Consider the following 27,908-nt stretch of genomic DNA (forward strand, 5'->3'; position numbering starts at 1 on the left):
ATGCGCAGTATCCGCGCGTGTGCTCTCGTCCCGCTCTCAATCGGAGCTGACTTGAGCTTCGCGGGCTACCGTCGCCGGAAGTGTCGTGACGTCCCATCCGGTCCGCTCCCAGCGGCGGCTCCTCAAAAACAGTGCCCCCCCCCCGGGGAGAGGTGAGGGCTGTAGGATCCGGGGGTGGGAAGGGGAGTTCCGTGGAGGCGGGGCGTTGGGGAGCCTGGGGGGCGTTGGGGAGCCCGGGGGGCGGTGGGGGAGGTCAGGCGGGGGTTCTGGGGATCCAGGGGCGCGCTGGGGCGGGGCACATGGTCTCTGGAGGCGCGGGGTTGGGGAAGGGGCTTGGGCGGCTCTGGGGAGCCAGGGGCTGATGGGGGAGGCAGGGACCAGGGAGTGGGACTGGGGGAGGGGGGCTGGAGTGGGGGCCATGCGGGTGGAGCTGGTTGAGTGGTAGACGCATAAGAGGTGGCTCTGGGAGGCTAAAAGACGGGAGATGGCTTAAGGGAGTCAGTGGAAGGAGGGCTGGGAGCCAGGAGATGGTGGGGGTGGAGCCAGGAGCCCTGGAGAGGAGATGACCTTAGGGAGCCAAGGGGGTTGGAGGTAAGGGTTGAGGGGAGAGCTGGGGAGCCAGAAGATGATTGCAGGGGGGAGGCCGGAGCCATGGGACCAGGGGGTAAGCAGGAGAGTCAGGGAAGTAATGAGAAGGTGGCTGGAGCCAGGAACTGGTAAAGGAAGTGGGATGGCATAGGGGAAAGACAGGTGTTCTGGGATGGAGGGATGGCTGGGGAGCTGGGGGCCGGTATCTAGATGCTGTTGTGATGATCCATGTTCTCTACATGGATGGATGCGTAGGGAGCAGTCTTGGGTTATTTTCATGTATGTAGGCCGGGGGTATTGGATGCCAACCGAAGGGTTATGGTATCTTTTTCTCTTTGGTTAGGCAAGTAGAACTTGTGTTAGCATGGGAGCGAGCCCAGCAGTGTCTCAGATGGCTACGAGGGGGATTGCTGGGGGTTGTTAGGGGAAGGATGGTGAGGTGTAAACTTTGAAAATTCAGAAGGCTTGGAGAATTTGTCCAAACTGAAATTCTAGATGTTTTAGGGCCCCTCAGCCCCCTAATTCATTTACAACCACTTCCAGCAACCCAAAATGTAGATGCGTCAGTTTAAAGGTTCTGTATAAACAAAACAAGATTACCTGGAAAAACTAGCTTTGTGTTCCTGCTTCCTACTCTGTTACTGAGTAACAGCCGTGTTAGTCTGTATTCGCAAAAAGAAAAGGAGTACTTGTGGCACCTTAGAGACTAACCAATTTATTTGAGCATAAGCTTTCGTGAGCTACAGCTCACTTCATTGGATGCATACGATGAAGTGAGCTGTAGCTCACGAAAGCTTATGCTCAAATAAATTGGTTAGTCTCTAAGGTGCTACAAGTCCTCCTTTTCTTTTTACTCTGTCACTGGTGTATTGGAAGCAGCATTCTGAATAGTCATATTCTGTGTAGCTTCTTGTTTCGAGAGGAAGGCATGATATTTTAAATTATGTTGAACATTTTATTGATTCCATCTTTACATTCAGTCAACTCAAGTTAAGCACCAGTTCATGTGCACATGTTGGGGATAGATCACTTGACGGTTACCTGTTCTGTTCATTCCCTCTGGGACACCTGGCATTGACCACTGTTGGAAGACAGGATACTGGGCTAGATGGACCTTTGGTTTGACCCACTATGGCTGCTTTTATGTTCTAATGTTCATATGCTTATGAGGCCTTTTGCTACAGTCAGGAGAGTATATAATTGTAAAATACATAGGCTGTGGCTTACAGTGTGTGTGAGGAAAACCTTGAAACCTTACATGTTGTCTCATATTTCTTTATTGCTTTGGTTTTAGCAAAAATGGATTCTCCGGAAGTAACAGAGTTGCAGCAAGAAGTGATGGAAGAGTTGGGGATCTCTATGGAAGAGCTCCAGCAATTCATTGATGAGGAGCTGGAGAAGTTTGAGTGTGTGAAGCAGCGGAAACAGCAGCTGGAAGAGCTGGAAAAGAGCGTGGAACAGAAAGAAGCAGAAGTGGCATATGTCGACCAGCTCTTCAATGATGCTTCGAGGTGGGCACACTTATAGTGGCAGCTTTGTGTTGAACAGTGAGTTAGTGGAGGTAGCAAGGAGCATTCTGGAACAGGGAATTGGGTCTCAGGCCTTGTCCGGATCGGTGGGCAGTGATCGATCCAGCAGGGGTTGATTTATCGCATCTAGTCTCGTATAGACATGATATATCAACTGCTGACCACTCTCCTGTCGACTCTGGTACTCCACCAGAAGGAGGAGCGCAAGCAAAGTCGATGGGAGAGCATCAGCTGTCGACTTACCACTGCAAAGACACCGTGGTAAGTAGATCTAAGTACTTCAACTTCAGCTACGCTATTCACGTAGCTGAAGTTGTGCATCTTAGATCAACCCCGTGCGGTAGTGTAGACGAGCCCTCGGGTTCTATTTCCATCTCTACCACTGACTTTGCAGCGTGATGTGTAGGCAAGTTTTCGGAAGTGTTCACTAACTTTGTATGGTTCGGTATCTGTTTGTGTGTATGTCGTGCAAAGCCACGTTCTGTAGTGGCTTTGAGTCCTTCAGGTTAAAGTTTGTCCAACCCCTAATTATGGTTTGTTTACTGAGGTGAAGTCACAGTTCTTCTTAGTGCTAGTGATGGCAGCAACTGCTGAGTAGCCTCTTAATGTAGCAGGTACTGCTGTGCAAAACGTTCTCCTCCTTCTGGGAGGGGTGGGGTACAGCTGTACTCATCTTGGAGCTTTCTCTCTGCCCCTCTTTTCCCCCAATACTCTGCAGAGCCATTGGTAAATGCGAGATACTGGTAAAAGATCTCTACTCCAAGCTGGGCCTTCAGTATCGTGAGAGCAGCTCTGAAGATGAGGACTCAGCTTCCAAGCCGATGGAAGTGATCGAAATCCCAGATGAGGATGACGACGATGTTATGAGTATTGATTCGGGTTGGAAGCGCAGTTCAGTGTTCCATATGATGTTGGGGAGTGGGTTGGTGAAGGGTGGGGGAGATGAAAATGTATCCCTGGAAAGAATAAGAAGGGGAATGAGGAGTTGGTGAAGGAACATCCTCAAGAATATGCATTAGGACTATTGTTCCTCAGGCTGTGGAGACCAGATGGAGACTCCTGTGGAGTCTGTGGGAAGTGTAATAAAGAGTGGTTCTTGCGAGGTCAGTGCATTTGTTCCTGGAATTGAAAGGAGTTAAATTGGGAAGCTCTCAAATGACAACCCCCCCTCCCCATTCTCCTGCTGTCTCAGGAGTAGTGCAGATAAGCTGCATCGAGCACTCAACAGCCAGAAGGGCCAGTTAACTCATCCCAAAGCACAGCTTTCTGGTGGGGAAGGAGAAGGATGAAATGGGAGGGGATCCTGGGGAATCCTCTCTCCTCAAAAAATGAGGCAAAATTTGGGTCATGGGCTGAGATCCTGAGCGCACTCAGCTCCCATTGAAATCACTAGGTGTTGTGCATGCTCAAGCTGTGGCCCTCGGTTATCCTGAGATTCTGTTTATAAGGACTCCCTGTTGGAAGAGGGATGGCTTAATGGTATAAGCCTCAGTTTTGAAATAGCAGGACTTCTTGGAACTACACGTTTTAACCCTAGAAGGATTGGCATGTCCCTCCAGTCATTCTTAGGTATATAAAATGAGTTCCAATAGAGACTAGGAGTGGCTGGGTCATTACACATATTGAATCTATTTCCCCATATTAAGTATCCTCACACCTTCTTGTCAACTGTCTTAATGGGCCATCTTGACTATCACTACAAAAGTTTTTTTTTCTCCTGCTGATAATAGCTCATCTTAATTAGCCTCTACAGTTGGCATGGCTACTTCCACCTTTTCATGTTCTGTGTGTGTGTGTGATTATTTTTATATATATATATATATACACACATACACACACACACCTCTTACCATATGTTCCATTCTATGCATCCAATGAAGTGGGCTGTAGCCCATGAAAGCTTATGCTCAAATAAATTCATTAGTCTCTAAGGTGCCACAAGTCCTCCTGTTCTTTTTATTAAGATTACTGTGCATGTATTTCTTGGGAGAGTCCTTGGAAGTTAAGATTCTGGATGACCTGCATAGATTGTAAACATTCTGTAGCTCTTAAGAGTTAAGGCCTGTCCAGGTCTTCCGTCCCAAAACTTTCCCTTGCCTGTTGACCGCAACGCTTGTGTGCCAATTATCCCTCTTTAATGGTGCCTTTCACCTCAGAGGTGGCTGGATTTCAAGGGAACTGTGAAACTTGTCTTAAGTGGCCCACTCCAATGACCAATGTAAATCTTTGGCTTAACAGAGTGGATCTTCTAATACATTTGTAAAAGAATTATACTCTAAATTATATTTCTCCTTTTGGAATGGATGTTTTCCTCTGCCCCCTTCAATTTGCTTTGGTGTCTTGGCAGGAGGAGATTGTGGTCTGATTTAGACTCTTTTCCAGCGTCAGTTCCAAGCTTCAAGTGCTTTTTCTGTTTTCTTTCATTTAAATATAGGTGAAACAAGTAACAGAATCTCAAAGGATCAGACCCTGGTGAGTTGGAAAAGACTTGTTTTGTAATGCGTTCTTGTATTACAAGTAACAATCCGGGTGCGGTTGTGCTAGGCACTGGGCAAACATTAAAAAAGGTACTCCTTGCTCTGGAGAGCTGCCAGTCTTACATTTTGTTGAGTTTTGCTGCCTTGAGAAACTTATAGGACAAACGAATCATGTTAAAGTTGCAACTCCTCAAAAAAAAAAAAAAAGTTTATATTGAAAAGCATCTTCATTTTTACCTCCTTCTTCCCTCCCTGTAGCTTCGAGAAGCCATGGCTGCGATGAGGAAGTCTGCCCAAGATGTTCAGAAATTTATGGAAGCTGTTAACAAAAAAACAAATGCCCAGGACCTGCAAAAAGGTGTGTTTGTGTGTGAGAGAGTGAGAGGGCTGTCCCATTACTGGCGTAACCATGTGCCCAGGCCTTTTATCTCAACCAAAGACAGGTCAAGGCTGTTCTGAGATAGAAAGTCATTGGGAGGATTGCAATAATCCATCTCTAGAATGTTACAGAAAGACCATAGTCTCTTCTTTGCTAATTGCCTGCTTGAAGGAACTGTCAGGTGGTTCATGCCCCAAGTTTAGGTTTTGTCTCTTGACAATCTTTTCCAAACCCTAATAGTAATAGCAACACTTCATAACACTGTGTTTTTTGTTAAAAGGGCTTAGTTTACACCTAACCCTACAGGGTTTGCCAACCAAACATCACTGAGCTGGAGCATGAGAACCTGAAAGTGAAACTAACTAGCTTAGGCTGAGTGAAATAGCATAAATGGTGGCAAGCTAATGAGGTTTCTAGCTTGTCCAGCTCTAAGCTGAAGTGGTTTTTGGTTACACAAGTAAGAAGTTTGCTTTGAAAAATGATTTCGACTTCTCTTTTTTGTTCTCTCCTTGACAGATGGGCTATCCTCTCCTCCGAGCTCTGTTGGCGCATCCCAGCAGGTGAGCTCTGCGCTCGCTGGGGGTGACCTCAGCAATGATGGTGACCTGGTGGTTGGTATGCGTATCCTAGGCAAGAAAAGGACCAAGACGTGGCACAAAGGAATTTTGATTGCAATCCAGGCAGTAGGTGAGTGAGTCCCACAGTCTTGGCTGTAAACTAGCCAGTGGTGTCTCGAGGTGAATGCAATATGCGAAGCGTCATTGTGAATTTAGTGACCAACATGTGCTAGATTGCCAATCTTCCGTGCACAGAACAAGTACAGCAAGCGGAATAGCAGTGCAGTTTACTGCCATGTGGCCTTGTCAACTAGATTTGGACTACCATCTTATTTGACTTGCAGTGGCCAGCGTATTGTATGTTGCCATGGCAACTACACTCCCATCTGGCCTGGTTTTGAACTTGCCACCTACAAGTGAAATGCTATCTTAAGGTTTTCTGCTGCTACATGTCGCCATATCCGAGCTCTTCATATCCTTAGGGCCATCCTATCTTTCCTTCAGATTAAGAGATTAAATATTTGAGTTTCAATACATAGTCCTTTGCTCTCCTCACCAGCTGTAGATCAGAGCAGCTTGTTTCGGGTAAGAAGGAGTCTAAAGATCGGTGGCGATCTACTGGTTATTTAATGTTTTCTTGTTGCTAATACCTGATGTTGAGGAAGGTACCTGAACCTTCTGTTTTAGCATCGCTTAGCTCAGGGTTGGCCAGACTCTGGTATCTTTCCTCTCTTAAGAACTTGTGTCCTTGAGATGGCAGAACTACACTGTTAGGAACATAGGAATTACTATACCAGACCAGAATATTCGTCCTTCTATTCAGGGGACCTGTCTCTGATACTGACCAGCTGCTTCAGAGGAAGATGCAAGAAACGCTGCAGGAGGCAGATGTGGGATAGTCGGGCCCCAGGGAAAGTTTCTTCCTGACCCCCATTGGAGGTTGTCTTTATAGTCTGAAGCAGGAGGGTTTATGTTTTCCCAAAACTTCTGTTTAGTTTTTACTACTAGAACTGTTCCTGCAGTTGAGCTAACAGTAGTAATGGAATAAGTGTGTGTTCCAATATTTGCAAAAGTACTTGGAGGTAACATGGGCTCTCTATTTAAAACAGGAGTTTCGTCAAGATTTCCTGCATTCTAGTCCCTGTTTTATCATGGAGTAGATGGCGGGGCAAATTGTTGTGCCATTTTCCCCCCTGTGTAAAAGGGCATAATACTTGAGTGTCTCACTGGGGTGCCAAGGTTGAACGGTTGTAGGTGCTTTTACATCATTGGATGAAAAGATACTGGATAAATGCAAAATATTCTAACTAGGGATGATAAATGATGTGGTCTTGCTAGTAATCTTCTGAATTAAACTCGTCTTAAGTGTTTCTATCTTGGCTCTTAGACTTGAATGGATGTTTTTGCTGCAAGATATGTTGTAGTTCAAAGGATAATTAATACAGGGAAGTCCCATGATTGTGTTTTATGCAGGAAGTCAGACTGGATGATTGCAATGGTCACTTCTTGCTTTATAATCTAATCTGACGTTCTTTTTGGTAGTGGGATGTTAGTGTGAAGTGATGTGGTTCTCACTGACCATAGCCCTCTTTAAAACACCTTTCAGGTGCTGGTAAGAAGTTCAAAGTGAAATTTGACAACAAAGGGAAGAGTTTGCTTTCTGGCAATCACATTGCGTATGACTATCATCCCTCTGCCGAGAAACTCTACGTCGGAAGCCGGGTTGTGGCCAAATACAAGGATGGGAATCAAGTCTGGCTCTATGCTGGCATCGTGGCCGAAACGCCAAACATGAAGAATAAACTGAGGTATTAAACAACCTTCTCCTCCATAGTGGTGGTCCCAGTCTCGGGGGCAGTATATGTAGAATAGTAAGACTATAGTGAAGTTGAGGCTTTGTCTCAGATTCTAAACCTTGTTGTGAATTTGGGTGAACCAGCTTTTTAGTGAAGTGGTTTGGATCTTTGATGCTGAATCGCCTGAGAAGCATTCCCATCCCACTAATCACACAGTCAGAATTGCTATTCTGTGTGCAACTTTCTTCTGAGAGAGTCAAATCGCACCTGCTAATGCCATGACCCTCCTGCTACAGGGTCTAGGAGTTAGGGTATGTCTACACTGCTACAACAACAACAAAAAGTGTCAGGTTTCAGAGTAACAGCCGTGTTAGTCTGTATTCGCAAAAAGAAAAGGAGTACTTGTGGCACCTTAGAGACTAACCAATTTATTTGAGCATGAGCTTTCGTGAGCTACAGCTCACTTCATCGGATGCATACTGTGGAAAATACAGAAGATGGTTTTTAAACACACAGACCACGAAAAAATGGGTGTTTATCACTACAAAAGGTTTTAACATCCATTTTTTCGTGGTCTGTGTGTATAAAAACCATCTTCTGTATTTTCCACAATATGCATCCAATGAAATGAGCTGTAGCTCACGAAAGCTCATGCTCAAATAAATTGGTTAGTCTCTAAGGTGCCACAAGTACTCCTTTTCTTTATGCGAATACAGACTAACACGGCTGTTACTCTGAAACCTATCTAAAATTAACTGCATTCAGAGGCTATATTGAAAATACAACTTATTCTATAGGTGATCAGTGATCTTTTTGTAATATAACTTCAACTAGATGCTATTGTCCTAAAACTGTGTTGTGTAGTGTTACTGTATACCATTAAACTGCTACCACGGTCCACTCTATAAATCCATAGCCCCTGTAATCTCAATACTCCCGGCCCCCAGAAAAAGTGATTTCAGGGATTGGTTCCTGTTTGGTTTTGTTCTCCTCTCCTCCTCTGCAAACACAAACTATTTCTAACTGCCCCTCTGCTTACCCGAACTGCCCAGAAAATAAACTCCTCCCTCCTGGGTGCATGCTCTGTTTAGGTATGGGATGCCACTTGAAGACTATCGATCCGTTGTGGAGCACAGCTCTGATGTCAGTGTTTCAAGGGTGCAGAAGTGCTGCTGGGGGGTGCTTTTTGCCTCTGGGGAGTAAGCCCTGTCTGTGGGAGTGGCTGCAGCTTCTTGTGGTTTGAGGCAGAGAGCTTTCTACTGTTGAATGGGAGGGTGGATCCTCTCTCTGCCATGCTCATATCCAAGGCTGGGAAGAAGTCCTGGCTGGGATCCCTGCCCTGCTGTTGCTTCTTGCTGCTGAGGTATCTTTGGAGCCTCTCTTAAGGAAGCACTGCTTCTCCTTTCCACAGCCCCTGCAGCTAAGTGGGAAGGATTCCCTTGTAGTGTGATATCTCCACTGTTCCGATCTATGGAGAGGAAGTGGAAGTATCAGATAACTTTGATTGTAAACTCTCTCGAGCAGATGCCATCTCTTTGTTCTGTGTCTGTACAGTGCTTAGCACAATGGGCTATGACTTGGGCTCCGAGGCACTATGGTAATACAAACAGGCTGTGGGTGAGGTGTCTTCAGCTACATTCATGAACACTACTCTCATCACGTAAGGCAGCTCCATAGCCGTATTAAATACATTTTCCAGGTTCCTGATCTTCTTCGATGATGGCTATGCTTCTTACGTCACTCAATCGGAGCTGTACCCAATCTGCAGGCCATGTGAGTTCTCTGTTTGTTTGCAAGCTTCTATGCTTTGCTAAGACTCTAGCTGGGTTCTGTCCTAGCATTGGAATTAAACACTTTGCCTGGAAAGATTTGCTGTGCACGAGAAGCTGCAGAACGTAACAATCAAATGTTACTAGGGCTGTCAAGGGATTAAAATAATTAATCGCTATTAATCGCACTGTTAAACAATAATAGAATACCATTTTATTTAAATATTTTTGGATGTTTTCTGCTTTTTCAAATATATTGATGTAAATTACAACACAGAATACGAAGTGTACATTGCTCACTTTATATTTATTTTTGATTACAAGTATTTGCACTACAGTAATCACTCTATTATGATCCCTCATTGTCTTTTAGACTGTCCTTGTTCACTTGCCTGTTTTAACTAAAATCCATCTGAAATATCACTGGAGAGGCTGCGGAGAAGGTCTTTGTAAAAGCCTTCTCCCCTTTTTTCCTTTCCTAATAGTAAAGAAGACCTGGGAAGACATAGAAGACGTTTCCTGTCGTGATTTCATAGAGGAGTACATCAGTGCTTACCCAAACCGTCCCATGGTATTGCTGAAGAGCGGCCAGCTGATTAAAACAGAATGGGAAGGGACCTGGTGGAAATCCAGAGTGGAGGAAGTGGATGGCAGTCTGGTCAAAATCCTCTTCCTGGTATGAAAGCATTCCCTACCCCTAGAATGGGGGAAGGTTGAGTTTATTTTGCTGAGATGTTTCCAATCAGGGGCTGAGGACTTTCCTTCTCCAGTAGGTCAGGCTGGACAAAATGAGTTTCCTTGCCATGGGAAGTGACTTAAAAGGTGTTTTGGTTACTGACCATGGTTAGAAATGGGATACTGGATTAAATGGGCCTCAGCTCTGATCCAGGCTGGCAGTTCCTCTGTTCTGCATGGAATATGGTCTGATAGCTGTAGGTTGACTTGGAGGTGCCACCTGAGAGACTTTTATATTTAAAATGAGTGGGTCAAATTTTCCAAAGCACTCAAGTCCCATTTTCAAAAATGACTTTGGCTCCTAGGTCACATAGGTGCTCCTAAAAATGTCTAATTTTTAGGCTCTGTATCGGATAGATGTGTATGTTCAAATTGAAATAGACAATACAAGTTTTTTCTTTCTTTTTTAACGGTCTATGGGAAGTTCTTTGTTTTGGCTTCTTTCTGACTGACTGTAAACTCCTCCCAGTGGCCTCCTGAATCCAAACATAAGAGCACTGTGCTAGTGTGAGAGAACTGGTGTGAAACTGACTAGAAGCTTAAATGATAGTCTTATCAGAAAGTAACACTACTGTTCCCCACCCCTCCCTCTGCTTAACTCCCTTCCCTGATTTCCTGTCTCTTTCCATGCTTATCTAGGTATTGTGTGGGCTCCATAGTATGTGAAATCCTGGTGGTAAACACTAATCAATTTATCCTTCAAACACCTTTTAAGGCAACAAAGTATTGGTCTTGGAACGGAGACTCAGGGAGATTACTTGCCCGGCATCACCCAAGGAGTTGATGGCAGAGCTGGAAATAGAATCTAGGTCTCCTGGGTACCAATCCAGTGCGTTAGCTGCAAGGCCATCCGTTAAATGGAAGCGCCTAGTCCTCCCCTTCAGAACGCAGTCCTTTCTGTATCTTTTGCCAGCTTTGCCATCTTCTACCTTTCCTTTGCACGAGTCTCCTAACTAGTGCTGGCACCCTCCCTTTCTAGCTGTAAAAATCTCACCCTCTCTATTCTGTATTGTACATCTAGTGTCTCTAGAGCACCAGCTCGTCTGCACGCGTTTGACTTGCGTGTCCTGTTGTGTGATTCAGAGCACACTGTGCACTATGGTTTTTAAATTCTGCGTTTTAATACTCTGTTTCCATAGCGTAACATTCATGCACTTTTTTAATGTATACTTCAAATCTTGACGTCCCCTTAAACACACACTTCTTGTCTTGAATCTCAGACAGATGCTGTGAATGTTACAATGTTCTCTCTGCCACAGGACGACAAACGCTGCGAATGGATTTACCGTGGTTCCACACGTCTGGAGCCTATGTTCAGCATGAAAACCTCCACGGCCTCCACTCTGGAAAAGAAACAAGGAGGGCAGATGAGGACTCGTCCCAATGTTGGTATGTCCCTCCCCCAAGTGTCTGTCTCAGGGCACGAACCTAGACTGCTTTCTCAGGCAGGACTCCAATGGAAGCTTTGACCAAATCAGGGCTACAAGATTGGCCCATCATTCGCTAGTTTAAAGACTTGGCAAGGAAATTAGTTGCATTAAGAGTCCAGTCTGTTGGAGAGAATTGGCAACACCGGTGTCTTGCAGCACTAGAAAATGGGATTCTTGCTGTCTTAACTTTGCTAATGTGGACTTAACCTTTCTTGAGTCTACGCATCTCCCGCTAGCTGCAACGTTGCTATGTGCTAGATATTCAGAGCTGTGGTTGTCTGCCTGAAGTCCTTCCAAAGAATAGATTGGATTGTTTAACAATTGTTCGCAATTCAATTGTACATTTTTCTGTGAGCGGTAACTGGAATCTCCCAATATCGTGTAGTTTAATTAATGCACCAATCTTTGGCTGAAGTAGAGATTCTCTCTTCCTCCAGGTGCTGTGAGAAGCAAAGGGCCTGTAGTACAGTACACGCAAGAATTAACAGGAACCAGTCCTCAGTTTAAACCTATAGAACAAGTCCAAGCAATGTCTCTAGCTGCACCATCTGTTTCCCCACAGCCTGCTGAGATGGAGTAAGTATCCTATTAATTCTCTGCTTTTTCTCTCTGCTGCACCAAATATCTCCAGTTCTTAGTTGTTACTGGCTCCATCCCTTCCTGTGGGAAGGAGTCTTCTGGTGTGGGTTTCTTCCATCACTTGGCTTATTTCTTGGTTGCACAATTGTTTTAATTCCAGTGTGGGGAGACGGTAGATAAAGGCTGATGAGTATCTTGGGGCGGGGAGGCTGACAGCACAGTACCCATTGAGTAAAGCTTCTTGTCCTTGTTCAATCCTAATGCTTCACACTTGATATATTTCCAAGTTACAAAGTTTGTTGCTTCTCTGAATTACTCCCTCATGTCACGATCCAGGCATTGGCCCCCTGCTGCTTTGCATTCCTCAACTTGGACTGACCGGCTCATGGACCTCACTGACTTACAAGGCCCTGAGAATTCAGAATCATTGGTTGGTCTTGATGGTCACGGACCAGACCTGATCAAGCCAATCTCCAACAAAATCCAACACACAGCTTCCGCCGCAAGAGGCACGATTTGGACACGGTCAGAGGCACAGCCTAGTGCCGGAGGAGGACTTGACGAAGGAGAGAAGCAACATTGCAATGGAGATTGTGGGTTGGAGAATGCAAGAAAGCATGTGTACTGGGACTTCAAGATAAACTTCCTAGGAGAAAAAGATACTGTCCCTGTTCACTTTTGTCACCACTGTGGATTTCCCATCAGAATTTATGGACGCATGATACCCTGCCTACATGTCTTCTGCTATGACTGTGCCGCTTTGCATGGGGAAAAGGGAGATAAGAAGTGCCCGAGCTGTAGTGAACCAGTGCAGCAAGTCGAGCATTATACCCGAGATTCTTTCCAGACGTAGCAGCATGCAAGTAACCCAGTCTGCGCTGCTGCCTGTAGCCCCGAAAGCCAGTGTAATACAAAGCCTTCTGCCCTGAACGTAGTGGCCAACTGGTAAATGCCCCCTCCACACCACTCTAACCCTAATGCTTTCCCAAGGCTCATGAATCCAAGCTGTAGTTTCATTCTTCCTCTTTTCGTTGCCAAGGTGAGTCCTACTCCCAAGTGGTGTCCTCTCCACCTTGAAGAACACAGAGTTTGGCTTCTCATTCTCCGCTCCCAGGGCCACGTCCTCAGGACAAGATCGAAACTACTTTGCTGCCATTGAAGTAACTCTAACTGAGGAGGCTACAGGAATGATAGACAGCAGCACTACCTGTAGACTGATAGAAGTCTATTACACTAAACTACAAGATACAGACTCCCTCTAGCTGTCCAAGCTGCACGCTTCTGTTATAGAACAGTCATTGCCGTGGCTGCAAGACACTCTGGGATCTTAAATCTTTTTTTTTTTTTTTTTTTTAAATCCTGTCTTCAAAGCACATAGTTGCAGACAAGTGGTTCGGAGTACAGCTATTGTTCTAAGCCCCTTTGCCTTTAGTGCAGCAAACTGCTGTAAAGACGTTAGCTTCTAGTATAAACTAAAAACAGACTCCGTACTTTGAGTATTGCTGCTGTTCAAAGGGGCATGGTTGGGTTAAAAAATCCTACTAGTAAAGACTTTTAAGATTATGATTAAGATTATTAAAACTGAAAGAATGGCATCTTTGCCTTCGTGTCTTTGTGTACTCCTAGTTTACTGACGTTGCCTAGTCTTGTTTTGATTTCTAGTCTTTCACTTTCAGGTTCTTATGCAATGTCACAGTGTTGGGATTGCAAGTGCTGCAGGGTAACAATCTCTTCTTCAAGCCATTTCCCCCTGGATTTAAGTGTTCACAAACATTTCTCTTGGTCCTGGATTTTAGAATTTGTCTTATATAAATGTAGCCCCTCTGCCCGCTTTCCCCCCAATGTTTGACATACAATGGTTGGTTTCACATGTAGTGTGTTCTGTCAGTCAGTGTGTAATTTGGATTGGAAATTGCCATAATCTCTGCAAAGAATGAGACTTAATTGCTCTTCTGAGCGCCTGGCATCTTCCAGTATAGATGTTCTACTTCACTCAGCAGTTGGGCTTCCCTTTTGTAATTGATTCATGCAGCTCAATAGCAATATAGAGAGGAGACCTATATTCCCCTCACTCTTGCTGCTAGCTGATATGGTAAGGAGAGCATTACAACTGGAACGCTTTTTAATTTCTCACTGATGCTGAAAAGTGCCCCCAATACAGATTCCAAGGGCTCTGCTTTTAGTCTGCCAGCCCACGGATCTTCGGCTGTCCAGGTTTCTCTGAAACGCCTGAAATTAGTATAATATTCTCAAGCACCTGCCCCACTCCCCAGAAATCCCCTGCATGCCAACATTTTTTAAATGTAGTTTTGATATTCAACCTGGGATCCCTACAGTGTATGTATCCTATTGAGTTGAACGAATCATACCATCACACAAAATCTTTTCTTGAGTTTGTTTCTGGCAGACAGTAGAGGGCTGAGCTCTGCTGCGGTGTGGGGCAGGATCATGAATTTTCATAGAGTGTTTTAGGTGCCAGGTTCTGTTTGTTAACCCCTGCCACTCATGAGAGCATCTAGTCTTGAAATCGTGCACCGTTCTTCTTCCTTTATATAGAAGCCCTGAAAGTCAGCTGGCTCAGTCCAGAAAGCAAGTGGCCAAGAAAAGCACGTCCTTCCGTCCTGGCTCTGTGGGGTCTGGACACTCTTCACCTGTTTCTCCTGTCCTAAGTGAAACTCCTCCCATGGGGAAAGCTGCAGTGAACCAGCAATATCGGTAAGCAAGCTCTAGTCTGGTTTCCCTTTAACATGCATGCTGCAGAATCCCTAGGCTCGTGCATATTTTACATGAGAATATGTGCTGTTTGTACAGCGCCTAGCACGTTAGGTTCTGGTCCATGACCAGGGCTCTTAAGTGCTGTGATATTACTAATAATGAAAAGACCTGTTCTCTCTTTACAATGGTGCAGGTGTGCTAGCCAGCTCCCGGTATAGAGTTGAAAATCTTGTCCCTCTTCAGCCGCCGTAGGGTCATCCCCCTATTCCCTGTGGCTTTTTGCTCAGTGTAGTCAGTGGTGCTTCCCTAGGGAGCCTATCTTACGGTGTCTCTGAGGAGGGCTTCATGTGCCAAATCAAGCTGTTAGTGTTGCCTTTCTCCAGGGGGGAGGATCCTTAGTGTATCTTCTTTGCTGTCTGTCTCTCTCCAGTGGAAGCTATTCCAGTGGCCAGCCAGGCAGCAGTGCGGTGCAGCCATTCCACGGCATGATGGATCGGGTGCCCAATGAGCCCTCGTACCGGGCCCCGATGGAGAAGCTCTTTTACCTGCCCCATGTCTGCAGCTACACCTGCCTGTCGCGGGTCCGCCCCATCCGGAGCGACCAGTACCGCAGCAAGAACCCCCTTCTCATCCCGCTTCTCTACGACTTCCGGCGCATGACTGCCCGCCGCCGCGTCAACCGCAAGATGGGCTTCCACGTCATCTACAAGACGCCGTGTGGGCTGTGCCTGCGTACCATGCAGGAGATTGAGCGCTACATCTTTGAGACGGACTGTGACTTCCTCTTCCTGGAGATGTTCTGCCTAGACCCCTACGTGCTGGTGGACCGCAAGTTCCAGCCCTACAAGCCCTTCTACTACATTGCAGACATCACCAAAGGCAAGGAGGACGTGCCGCTGTCCTGCGTCAATGAGATAGACACTACCCCTCCTCCACAGGTGGCTTATAGCAAGGAGCGCATCCCGGGGAAAGGAGTCTATATCAACACCGGCTGGGAGTTCCTCGTGGGCTGCGACTGTAAAGATGGCTGCCGAGACAAGTAGGTGACTCTGTGCAGTTCCTCACATCTCTGGGCCACACGTTGAGGAAAGACTCTGCAAATAGGCCTTGCTGCGTGGCCTGAATGTTACCAGCTCCTGGCTCGGTTGCACATAGTATGTGGGGGGTGGTAAGGAAGCAAATCTCAGAGGCCAGGGTTCCCCATGGAGAACACTGTCCCCAGTTCTGGGGTACTTGGCTTGAGCCTCCCAACTCGCTGCAGCAGCAGGAATGCTCTATAAAAGTGTGTCAGTAACACTGCTCTCGTAAGGTTGAGACTTAAGTTACCGTTTCTCAGCCGATTCCCAAGTATTCGAAAATCCACCTGTTTCTTCCGATTGTCTCAAAAATCGTTTCCCCTGGTGCGGATGCAGGTTAGGGTTGGTGGCCCCCGCTGATGGAGTGGGGGGTTCCCACAATAGCATTTTGCTTGTTCTAATTTCTTTTGCACATACCAAGGTCTCAGATTATGGCACAGATCCCACTGCCTCAGGATTGCTCTTGGCTAGTGTCCTGCCACCGCAGCTCCTTTGGGGAAGCAATGTTAAAAGTTTGGGGTAAAGGTTGGCTCTGCAGTGTGGCTCAAGTCATCTGAGCCTGTGCAGCAGGACAGGGGCTCTGTTGCAAGCCAATGTTTGAAGGTAACCTGCCATCAGAGTAAGTTTGAGGGGGAGGAGGTGGGGCTCAAAGTGACCTGCTGTAACACTGTATAGCAAGAGTCCTGCCCTTGGCAGAGAGTCCCAAATGTTCATACCCCGTCACATGTATGTGACTTGAAAGGTGTGACTTCTTTGGGGGGGCTTTGTGACCTTCAGATCTAAATGTGCCTGCCACCAGCTGACAGTCCAAGCAACAGGCTGCACCCCCGGTGGGCAGATCAACCCCAATTCTGGCTACCAGCACAAGAGGCTGGAGGAATGCCTCCCAACAGGGTGAGTAGAGTGGCGCTGTGCTTTTGTTAAGCTGGATTTCTGAGACCAGTATGGTCAATCTGACAACATATTGGAGAGCTAGTCATGCACGTCGGAACTCCTGGGTTGTGTTCCTGGCTTCCGCTTCCGCTTTCCCTGGCATTTGACAATCCATGCCTGACTCTCATCGCTGTAGTTACTGAATACCTCACAATTTTAATGTAGCTATTCTCAACCAAAAAAAAACAAAAAACCCCACCCAACAAATAGGGCATTACATGATTCCTATTTTACAGATGGGGAAACTGAGGCACAGGCTTACGTGACTTGCACCTAGTCGCACAGGAAGTCTGTGATGAAACAGGGAATTGAAGCTGGGTCTCCTGAGTCCCAGTGTCATAACCAGTGCACCGTCCTGCCTCTAAGAAACTTCCCCACTTGCCAGGAGGGGGTAGTGCAATTCTTCCTTTCATGTGTTCTTGCAAAATGAAATTAGCTGGGAAGCACTTTGAGCACCTCTGATGATTTGACTGTTCAAGTCCAAGATATTGCTAAGGCTCCATGGCAAATTGGTCCTAGACATGGCACCAGGGAGGGGTTCAGCTTCTGTGGCACTCAAATGCAGCCGGCTGGATATTCTGTGACCGCTTCAGATTCACTGCAGAACTGAAATGTTGCTGAATGTGGTGAATGCAATCAGTGGGAGCCGTCTGTCACATTGCTTAATGCTCTAATGGAAGGCACTCGGGTATCGTAGAAGAGTTGCTAAATTGTAGAGGACCGACTGGTCAACTGCAGTTAAGGTTTATTTTTATAGTAATGCTGTCCCTGAATTTTCAATGTACTGTTGATTTATGTATTTATTCGTATTAGTAACACAAACGCATTGGAGAAAGCAGGGGGCTTCTGCACCAAAGTAATTATGCATTATTTCAGTCTACAGCGATCCAGCCTTATTACATGGGGTGTGTCAAATCCCCCAGTACGTCACTAGAAATCACTCACTTCTTATGGCAAGCGATTTACTTTGAATGAATTTTTTTCTCTACACAGCAAAAGCACACTTCAGATGCAGGGTTATGTCTGGACTTCTGTCCACTTCTACCTCTAACAGGGATAGGTCCAGTGCTCTTCAGCTGGGAAAACTGCCCTGAGTGGGTTTTATATCAGTTTTTGTAACAAGCAGTACCAATGCTATGCGCCCTCTAGAGTGGAAAGCTGGGATTTCCCCATTTGTCAAAATATCACATGCACAAAACCCAGGCAGTGCTAATAATGTAACATGGCAAGATTCAAAAGGAAACCAGGCAAATGGAGTGGCCTAGTCTCTCCTCTGTTTGGGGGGATTTTAAGAGCTCAGTCTGGGCTTTGAAACTTGCAGCAATAACCATCTGCTTTCCCTTCCCCAGAGTCTATGAATGTAACAAGAGATGCAAATGCAACACAAACATGTGCACCAATCGCTTGGTACAACATGGACTCCAAGTCAGACTCCAGCTATTCAAGACTCAGAACAAAGGCTGGGGAATCCGCTGCCTTGATGATATTGCCAAGGGCTCTTTCGTCTGCATCTATGCAGGTACAGGTGCCATGCCGCAGTGGTACTGAATATCCATCTGGAAGTCCTTTGGTTAAAATCGGGCACGACTAACACAGATCTGTCTTATGAAATGTCTGCTCCTACTAGACTGGGCTATCGCCAACGGTCACAGAAATCCTAAATTACCCTTTCTTAAACAAAACAAATATTTATGTAAAATGACACCGGCATTCGGTTTTCTTTTTACAGAACTTCAGACGTGAACAGAATTGTCACAGACCTCCTCGCATGCATGTTAAACTCATTTAAGGATGCATTGCAGTTTCATCCCTGCCTTTCCCCGTAAACAAGGAAATACAGAAACCATGGTGACTGCGATGCCAGTATTGAAAAGTGAAGCATTTGCCTAGAGCGAAGGCTTCCCTTGCGGCATTAATTCAGCAGCATTGCACAGATATAGCTACCTGCTTCCTGTTTGTTTAAACAATCGAGCACTGGGTTGCCAATAATTGAGTGTTGATGTTGCTTCAGTGCTAGTTTCTTATACGAACTTGTGTTCTTGGCCTACGTGACTCCAGATGTCATCGCCAGTGTAGAGACTGGACACTCTGGCTAATCAGTCCTCTCTTCCGAGCGTCCCTGGCTGGGTAGGGCTTTCATGCAGTCATGAAAGTGCAGTAGGTTTAACAAAACAAAAAAAGGGCCTTAAACAGGGCTAGGTTCTCCCTGCTGGCTTTACAGCTTGTTTCAGTGACCTGCCGGGGAAGCTCCGCAGTAGGGCAGATTGGAAATGCTGCCCCAGTGCCTCAGAGCCCTCACTGTCTGTGGGCTGGGCTTCCTGGCTGTACTATTTTCCATGACACACTATGGGCCCTCCTCTTGCTTGTGCTTGCATTGTGGGAGATGTAGTCCCTCTGGGGATCCCAGCATGTAGAGGAAAATAGGGACATGAAGGTCCTGAACTGCAGCTCCCATGAGGCCCCGTGGTGGCATTTCAGATTAAAAGTTCTGTTTTCTGGTGTTCGGTTTTTTTTTAACAAAGTTGAATTTTTCCATGGAAGCCAGACGCCTTTTTTTTTTTTTTTTCACTTAAATTCTTGAGTCCAAATCCAATTATCCAATGAAAAATAGCTTCAGTGGAAAACTTTCCACCGGCCTTACTCAGCTGTTGTTATACTTTCAGCTCCCTGATTTGGGGGTCAACGAGGGTCATCTCAGGCACACCAAGCTGTTTTAACCCTCCTTGCCTTAGCCACAGGCATAGCCTGCTTTGTTTTCAGAGCATAGCTTGGGAGTAGACCCAGGCCTGTTTCCTTTTGAAGGGGTAACACACCCACTAAAGTTCATGCCGCGCTCGTTTTCCAGGGAAAATCCTGACGGACGACTTTGCCGACAAAGAAGGGCTGGAGATGGGGGATGAGTACTTCGCCAACCTGGATCACATTGAGAGCGTGGAGAACTTCAAGGAGGGCTACGAAAGCGATGCCAAGTGCTCCTCCGACAGCAGTGGCGTGGACCTGAAGGATGAAGAGGAAGAGAACACCGGCACCGAGGAGCAGGATGAGTCCAACGAGGACAGCTCTGATGACAACTTCTGTAAGGACGAGGATTTCAGCACCAGCTCGGTGTGGCGCAGCTATGCTACCCGCCGGCAGACCCGGGGCCAGAAGGAGAATGGCCTGTCTGAGACAGCCTCCAAGGACTCCGGCCTCACCAGGCAGATCAGCCATGACGAGGTCGCCGTGACCGCCGCCTGCAAACTACCCGTGTCTGAGGAGACCTCCAAAAACAAAGTGGCCTCATGGCTGAGCTCCAACAGCATGTCGGACAGCTTCCAGGACAATGATAGTGCCTCCTCGTTCAAGATGACCGAGGCCAGCGAGGTCAAGGCAGGCAAAGTGGAAGTCCTGGGTGACCGAGAGAAGCCCTCCACTTCTGGGCTTGGGGGCAAGGAGGCCTTTGGCTTGGATGCAGACTCAAAGATGCAGAAGAAGGAGGTAAGAGAGAGGCTGATGTAGTGATGCTCTAAGTACATGGCATTCCCAGTCTCTGGGGAGATGGAGCATCAGCACCCCTCTTTATAGATGAGGTGCAGAGGAGGGGAATGCCTGGACCAGCCATGCCATGTAGCATTCCTGGATCCCAAGGCTGTGTTCAGCTAGGCTACAGTGCCATTTTGTACAGCCGGCCTCGCCTTGGTATCTGTGAAGTAGGGAAGCATTCTCCTGATTGCATGCATGGGAAAACAGGCGCAGAGAAGGCAAGTGACATGCCCAGGGTCAAACAGGGAGGCTGTCACTGAGCCAGAAATAAAACCCAAGACTTCAGTCCCAGGTCAGTGCCCCCTCTGCTAGATCAGTGGTTCTCAATTAGGGGTCTTAGGCCTCCTGGGGGGGCCCTGAGCAGGTTTCAAGGGGGCTGCCAAGCAGGGCCAGCTGCATAGGGTTGAAGCCCAGGCCTGAGCCCTGCCACCCAGGGCTGAAGCCAAAGCCTGAGCAATGTATCTTCATGGGGGCCCCTGTGGCATAAGGCCCCAGACAATTGCCCTGCTTGCTACCCCCTAACACCGGCCCTGGCTTTTATATGCAGAAAACCAGTTATTGCATATGGGGCCTCAGAAAGAAAAAGGATGAGAACCCCTGTGCTAGATCATCCTTCCTACAGCATACACTTTAAACTTGTTCAAGGGAATTGCAGCATTGAGTAGAGAAGTATCAAAAGACCCAAGTGCTAATTTGCATAATACCTAATTACTTGGCCAAGCGGCAACTAACAGGAAGGGTAGAAGCACTGAGGGATTGGAGTGATCCAAGGGCTATTACTCGAAGGAATGGATGACATTAAGAAGGGGAAGAATGCAGGGAAGACTTAACAGTTTGATCTGTTGCACCGTGGAATAGTCTCCTACGGGAAGGTGAAGTGTCCTATTGTAAGATACTTAATCCCTGGAGGACAGATTTAAGGCCCAAACCTGTGCTGAGCAGCGTCAGTGGACTTTATGGAAATGAGATTGAAAATTAAGCCCTTGTAGAAGGCTGGAAAGCCCCAGATGAGTATATCCGGTGGAAACCAGTCCCCAGAAGAGTCTCTGTTTATAGCACCTGGGTCTTATGGCTAGTGGGTTACAGTACTTCAAGTCTCTGAGATGCTAGATCTATATTCACAGAAAGCGAAATGCAGCCTGCAGAAGAGGTGTTAACTGTCTCTTACTTTTTTCACTTTGTAGGAATCTGAAGAGCCAAACAAGCTTTCGCTGTAAGTGTTGAAATATTTGAATTTGAGTGAAACATTGCAGTTTACCAGTGCTCTCTGGGTATCTTTACCGACACAATCACTGTCGCATGTAGATGCCTCCCCGGTAATTAAGCTAGCCTCTGTGTACAGCCAGTGAGGGAGGTCCATGGTAGATGAGTGAGAAACCAGCTCCATGCTAACAGAGGGGGCCGGGAAAGCTGCTGCATTACTACCGAGGCTGGTTAAGCCCTTGCATGTTAGGCCGTGGAACTGGACTGGGTAGATTAGCAAGTTATACAGTCAGCTGTGAGCGTCTCTTACCTTCTCCAGTTCTGTGTTAGAAGCTCTCCTGGGCATCACTGTGTTTCCGAGTATCCCTAGGACAGGTGGGGGAGATGGCTAGGAAGCGGTGTGCGTGACTTATTTTGTTCTTGCCCCCTCCAGGGCATCTGAGACAGGCAAGGTGTATGGCTATAATCCAAGCCCTATGAAACTCGAGGGGATCCGGAGGCCACCAAGCAAGACGATCATGCATCAGAGCAAAAGGCACTTGGCTCCTCCCCAGCAAGCGGCTGACGTAAGAATCGTGCTTTAGGGCCTGATCTTTGAAGACTGGCCTGTGCCTTGTGGGCTTTTTGGTTTGCACTGCAAAACGGCAGGCGGTGTGAGGCTCTCTTTAAACTCGAGCTTTACATGCTCCAGCCTGATTAAGAGCCAGCCCCCAGTCCAGTGGATTATGATTGCTAGTTCCTTGTGATTACATCTTTCCAGGGTTTGCTTTGAATTGCAGGCACCTGTATTTGGGTTTTGAAGGCTCTGGCTCACTATGGTAAAGCAGCTGTAGTGACTTGGTCTAAATGGGGTGAGGGATTCCGCTGTGGGGACTCTTCCATGCGTGGTGTTCAGATGATTGCCAGACTTAGTGTTAAGAAGGAATTGTCCCTAGGGCACATTGAGAGGGACCGTAGGTTTCCTTATGCCTTCCCCTAGGACACTGAGCATCTGTTTGGGTCAGATAGACCTATCCCATGTGGTTGATCTCTCACAATTCCAGCGAGTGTGGATGGATCTTGGCACTTATTTCTTTTTGTAAGAGATCGTTCACTCCAGGCTGCACGACAACCACTTGTGTTCTGTGATCCTTAGCTCTTTGTATGAAATATGACACACACAACATTATGCACTGAATTTGGGGTTTTTTAAATCAAAACACTTTTTTTGCATCATTAACTCCTAATTGCAGAACATAAAAAAGGAAGCTAATCAAATCAGCCCTTGTTGCTATTATAAAAGTTGATGAAACCAAACTTCTGACCATTAGTGGTCATTAAAGAACTTATTTCACGCAGCGAGGGGAGGCATGTTACCTCCCAGTGTTCTGGTCAAATTCCACCTTGGAGTTACTAACCAGCCTCTCTGATTTTCCCCCTGCAGTTTCAACCTGAACATTATTCTTTTCCCATTTAATAAACTGTGGACTGTAGTGCTGCTTTGTGCTGTTAGCTGCCACGTACCACCTCAGAGGTGGCTAAAATCCTTCCTGTCCAAATAGTCTTCAAGCCAAAAGTTGCTATAGAAATTTTTCTGAAGGCTCTAGGCCTGTTCATCAGGGTTCCAGGACCCAGGGTTCTGTTCCTGCCTTTTTCGTGTGTGTATTTAAAATGACTTCCCAAGGGTATCGGAAGCTTTAATGAATGAAAGGGCTTTGATAGTTGCTGAAAGGTTCTATAGAAAGGCACAATATTTAAGCACAGCTCCTTGGAGAAAGGGGAATTAATACTCTCCGAGGCTTTAGCAGCATGCTGGAGAAGGTAAAATGATGCTTTTGGCCTGCATTGCAACCCCTCTGAGACGCTGGTACACGTGCCTGTTTCCAGGATGTGCTGACACTGTCAAGTAGCACGGACAGCGAGGGGGAGAATGGCCAGCCGGCAGCAGGACAAGCGCAGGGCAACACGAATGATAGTGATGACATCCAGACGATTTCCTCTGGCTCCGAGGAAGAGGACATTGATGATAAAAAGAATTCCTCTTCCGGGCTAGGTAGGTGCAGCAGGGGCATTTGGCGAAGGGCTAATGGGATTGAACAGGGAGCTCTGTACAGAGGGCAGATGCAGGAGAAGAAACTGTTCAGAAGCAATAGGAGGTGTTGCTAACATGATGACAAATGTGTCTCCAGTGCCCGGGGCAGAACAGCCGTTTCTACATGTTACGCTGGTCCCAGTGCAGCTGACTACAGACTAAATTCTAATTGAGGGCTAAAGTTTCTCAAAGTGACTGGTTTTGGGTGCCCAACTTGAGACACTTTAAAGGGACCTGACTTCAGGTAGGTGCTTGGCCCTTCCTGAAAATCAGGCCCCTCACAGTGGGCACCCAAAATTACTCCTCTGTCTGGAAAACTTTAAGCCTGAGATTCTGAAGAAAGAGCGATTTATTTTTCTGTGGATTTCTGGGCATGGACTGGCGTTGAGCAGGGATTCCAGGATCCCTGGGTCCCAGCTTCAGAGAGGATTCAGGATTTTGTCCCAGCTCTAGAAGCTGAATCCTGAATGGTTTGAGTCTTGGCTGAAACAGGACAGTTTGTTAGCAGGCAGCGCTGATTGAGTTGAACTGATTTCAGCTAAAGTACTATCACTGTCTTCGATCCCTTTAAGAAAGTGAGAGGAAACCTCGCGGTGATGATTTCTCTGGTTTGGCAGGTCCCATTAAAAGGCAAGTGGCAGTGAAGTCCACACGAGGTTTTGCCCTTAAATCGACTCACGGGATTGCCATAAAGTCGACCAATATGGCATCAGCTGACAAGGGGGAGAACATGCTCGTGCGCAAAAACACCCGCCAGTTTTATGATGGCGAAGAGTCCTGCTATATCATCGATGCCAAACTCGAAGGGAACCTCGGCCGTTACCTCAATGTGAGTTCCCTGTTCTTGCGTGCTCTCCTAGGCAGTGCTGCATGTGTCCTCTCGGAGCATCAACAGTGCTGTCTGGCTCTCGGCTTCTGTTTGATTTGAGCAAATGTTGCACAGGAGTTTCACTTCTCTTAGGTAGCCTTGTGGGTCCGAAGCAAGTTCCCCATTTGCCGTGCTTCTAACTTCAGCCCTGTCCCGGAGGGTTTCCTCCTCCGGCTGACATGGTTAGGTGGGAGACCAGTGACTGCCAGTTCTGGTGGCTATTAAGTCAACACCTATCCACTAGGGACCGAACTGAGTTCAGTGTCGCTTCAAACATCCGTTACTGAGCTGTCCCAGTGCAGGGTGCTGGACTTCAACTCTCCAGGTCCCACCCAGCCCTCTAGTTCTGTGATTTAAAGGTGAACATTAACCTGCAGCTTGTCTGCTTTGGGTTTGTACGGGATTCTGTTTGTTGCTCTGTGCTCGACTCTAGACCTGCTTAGCAAGGAAGTGAAACCTGTCAAAGCAGCTGCTCCATAGTGGAGCGCATTTGCTCTTGCTGTTGGGTGGGGGATGGAAACGCAAGAGTTGAAGACGGATGCGAAGTGCGGTTGTGTGACATACACGCAGCTACTAAAGCTATAGCTTAGCACTTATTCCATGTAGTGCGTGTGGTAAGAAAATAGTAACCCCTATTTCAGTGGGCTTAAATCGGACTCAGTGACTTACTTACTGATCTACCTGTTTAAAAACACTGTATCCCACAGCCTGCTTGTTCCCTGCCTGCCACAAGTGCCTGTTCATAAAGTGGCTTCTCTTGTCCCTTTACAGCATAGCTGCAGCCCCAATCTGTTTGTGCAGAATGTTTTTGTGGACACGCATGATCTCCGTTTCCCTTGGGTTGCCTTCTTCGCTAGCAAGTAAGTGATCTGATGCTGAGGGGTTTTGTTGGCTGTCGGGCTGCTGCTGGTGCCGCTGGTTGCTTTTTAGTTCCTGATGGTTCAGGAGGTTGAAAACTTCACCAGGAGGCAAGACATCTTCAGAAGTTGTACTTGGCTTGTGCCATGAGGATTCTAATGTGGTCTTGTGACTAGACCTGGGATTGGGGAATCAGGGCTTCTGGTTTCTTTTCCTAGCTCAGTCCCTGGCTTATTGTGAGCTTGGGCAAGTGGCTCGTGGAGAGACTTTCAAAGTCACAAGGTGCAGTTTAGGCACCCATCTGCCTTTGAAAGTCTTCCCCACAGGGCCTGCAGTACCAGCTCTTGCCAAAGTAACTGGGAGCTGCAAGTTCTCCGTGCTTCTGGGGAAAAAGGTGCGGCCACTTAATCGTTGGTGAAATAGTGACATTGCACCTTTCACAGATCGTGAAGCTTAATCTCTCAAGTACTTCTGTGGCCTTGATTACTGTAGCATATGAGCACCTCAGATCTTTAAGGAGGTAGAACAGGGCTTTTATGCCTCTTGTACAGATGAGGACTGAGGCCCAGAATGGTCTCTAGGACCTGGCAGAACAAGGAATTGAACCCAGGTTTCTTGGGTCGCAGGTTAAGGCTCTAACCACTAGGCTGTCCTGCCTCTGAATCCTATAATGAAATGTACTGGACCAGCCTTTGCTTTCTGGTCTTCCCAAAAAGAGCAACTACAGCACCCCTGTGGTGGTCTGGCAGTAGCAGGGAAACAGTCTTGGTCCATAGCCGCTGGCTACGCTGCCCTCTCCCCACCCACCTCTTTGTCACATGGGCTTCTTCCTTGTAAAGCTTGTGAAATGCTTCTGTTCCCCTGAGGCTGGTGGCACTGCCAAGGCACGGATCTCGCCCATCAACAGGCATCAGCTTTGCCCTGTGTCTGCTGGCCGAGATGCACAGACTTCCTTGAGGCCAGCAACTGCATCCCTTTCTGCTAGTTAAGTAACATGCTCACTTCCCTTCCTTCTCAGGAGGATACGAGCCGGGACTGAGCTGACCTGGGATTATAACTACGAGGTGGGCAGCGTGGAGGGCAAGGAACTCCTGTGCTGCTGTGGAGCTATCGAATGCCGCGGCAGGCTGCTCTAGCCATGCCGGTGCCCGCACAATGAAGGACAGGGGCTGCTGGCCCTGGATTCCCCACAGCTCTGCTTCTGAGCCAGGAAAAAGTTGATTCTCAGCCACAGGCCTGGTCCCTACCCTCCCTGCACTACCTTTTGTCTGGGAGGGTGATGTACTGTATTTCAGTGGGAGCTGTTTTAATTACACCATGTTTGTCATTGTAGCTGTTATAAAGCTGGTGCCAGTAACTTGGAGCTGCCCGGTTCACTTGAAAATATGCCTGCAGGTGCACGGACCACAACATGATCAGGCTCACAGAAGGGGTGGCTTGGCGTTGTGCAGAGGGCTGGGATGGCTCTCTGCCTTGGTGGGGTGCCTCCACGATCAGGTATTCAGCTAGCTGAGAGAGACTTAATACCTGTCATCATGACAGCTCAATTCAGGCATGAAACACACAAGGCAGGCAGTACAGAAGGGTCCCCTGCTTTGCCATCCTGCAGCCAGCCTCTACTGCACACAAGTCTGCCATGTCAAATCCCCCATCCCCCCCAAAACTAGGCAACTAGTTAGAATTGGTGCCCTCTTGTTGAAATAATGACAATGAAGGGCAGCATTTTAGAGGCACTAGGGGTAGATCATCCACTGCAGGAACCTTCTTGGGATTTCCCCGTGCTATTGCTGAACATGCTGGTAAGGCCCTGGGGGAGTGAACCAATGTTGGAGTTCAAGCAGAAGACCAAGGAGTTCAGCAGAAAGGAGAGATCTGTCCTCCTCTCTCTGACCTATTTGTGTTGTAAAAAAACCTGTCTGCTGTTGAAAGCAATGGATGTGTTTCTTAAAAAATAAAACCCCCACCCTGCAGAACAGTGTGAACTTGAAAGTGGCTGGTGGCCTGCTCTTGGGAAAGCAGCACTTCTGGGGTGGATTTAGACCTAGCTGGGTAGTGGCACATGGGATTTTGCCTAGGACTTGGACACTGGGAACACCACTCGTTGGTTAGTGAACAAACCCAGGTCTGTAAGGCTTCTGTACAGCTGCTCCCAGATGATATAGGCATGGAGGAAATATGATCAAACTTCACTGGAGGAAGGGATGTAGCACCTACCAGTGTGTATAAAATACTCAAAGCAGGTGTGATTAAATCTGGCCCATAACTCCCCAGGCTTCAGTAGAGCCAGACCAAAACTGGTACAAGGCCCTTACTTGCTGTAACTGGAGTAGCCATGTTGGTTCCAGGGTATGTGTGTGTCAAGGCAGGTGAGTAATAGTTTATGGGACCAACTTCTCTCACCCTGTCTCAGTAGAGGAAGCAATAAGGGCACAAAACCACAGTTTTAGGAGGCTGGTGCTCAGTTATACAGCTGAGGATTGTTCTAGGGTTAAGTTATAGCTACATCAAATAGCAAACTAAGTCTTCTACAGGGCCAGGACTCTAACACACTATGCTGCCTGCCCTGGGCCAGGTGAAGGCACACTGTCTTTGAGAGCTTTGCATGACAACTAGCCCCCTCAGGGCTCATTGTCAAATTCCTTCACCCAGCTTTCCCTGTGGCTAGAGATGCCAGGGCACGTTGCTCACATTGGAAACAAATCTAAAAATATCTGCTCAGAGAACATTTGTAAAGATGTGGGTGCATCTAGTGGCAGCTGCAGGTTTGCATGAAGAGCTTAATCTAGGGTGGCATGGGCTGCTAGCAGGGACAAATATCTACCG

General features: G+C 47.2%; 1 protein-coding gene across 11 annotated transcripts; it reads left to right on the forward strand.

The window, feature by feature from the left end:
* Window positions 1–27,074, forward strand: SETDB1 (SET domain bifurcated histone lysine methyltransferase 1). Of its 11 annotated transcripts, XM_073323346.2 has the most exons (23): window positions 1–152; window positions 233–243; window positions 1,883–2,099; window positions 2,836–3,008; window positions 4,552–4,589; window positions 4,853–4,952; window positions 5,490–5,660; window positions 7,137–7,338; window positions 9,026–9,099; window positions 9,581–9,771; window positions 11,051–11,219; window positions 11,698–11,836; window positions 14,396–14,554; window positions 14,985–15,593; window positions 16,408–16,524; window positions 17,913–18,082; window positions 19,409–20,040; window positions 21,270–21,298; window positions 21,722–21,854; window positions 23,155–23,320; window positions 23,977–24,188; window positions 24,999–25,087; window positions 26,104–27,074. In XM_073323346.2, exons 1-23 carry the CDS (start codon window positions 1–3, stop codon window positions 26,219–26,221), a joined length of 4,071 nt encoding a protein of 1,356 aa, XP_073179447.1. In that variant the 3' UTR covers window positions 26,222–27,074. The 11 variants fall into 11 exon arrangements, 10 of the variants coding, with proteins under 10 accessions (XP_073179447.1, XP_073179445.1, XP_078706657.1 ...); XM_073323344.2 differs by lacking the exon at window positions 233–243 and having other exon boundaries at window positions 74–152; XM_073323338.2 differs by lacking the exons at window positions 1–152; window positions 233–243 and adding an exon at window positions 622–716.
* The last annotated feature ends 834 nt before the right edge of the window (window positions 27,075–27,908 follow it).

This window comes from Lepidochelys kempii, chromosome 24 (assembly GCF_965140285.1).
Source record: "Lepidochelys kempii isolate rLepKem1 chromosome 24, rLepKem1.hap1, whole genome shotgun sequence".
NCBI lineage: Eukaryota > Metazoa > Chordata > Testudines > Cheloniidae > Lepidochelys > Lepidochelys kempii.

Bases quoted from the DNA above. Each gene is read 5' to 3' on its own strand.
- SETDB1 (XM_073323346.2), top strand. From the start codon at position 1: ATGCGCAGTATCCGCGCGTGTGCTCTCGTCCCGCTCTCAATCGGAGCT. The intron at 4,590-4,852 runs GTGAGTTGGAAA...CCCTCCCTGTAG, and splicing joins TCTCAAAGGATCAGACCCTG to CTTCGAGAAGCCATGGCTGC. The intron at 11,220-11,697 runs GTATGTCCCTCC...CTCTTCCTCCAG, and splicing joins GAGGACTCGTCCCAATGTTG to GTGCTGTGAGAAGCAAAGGG.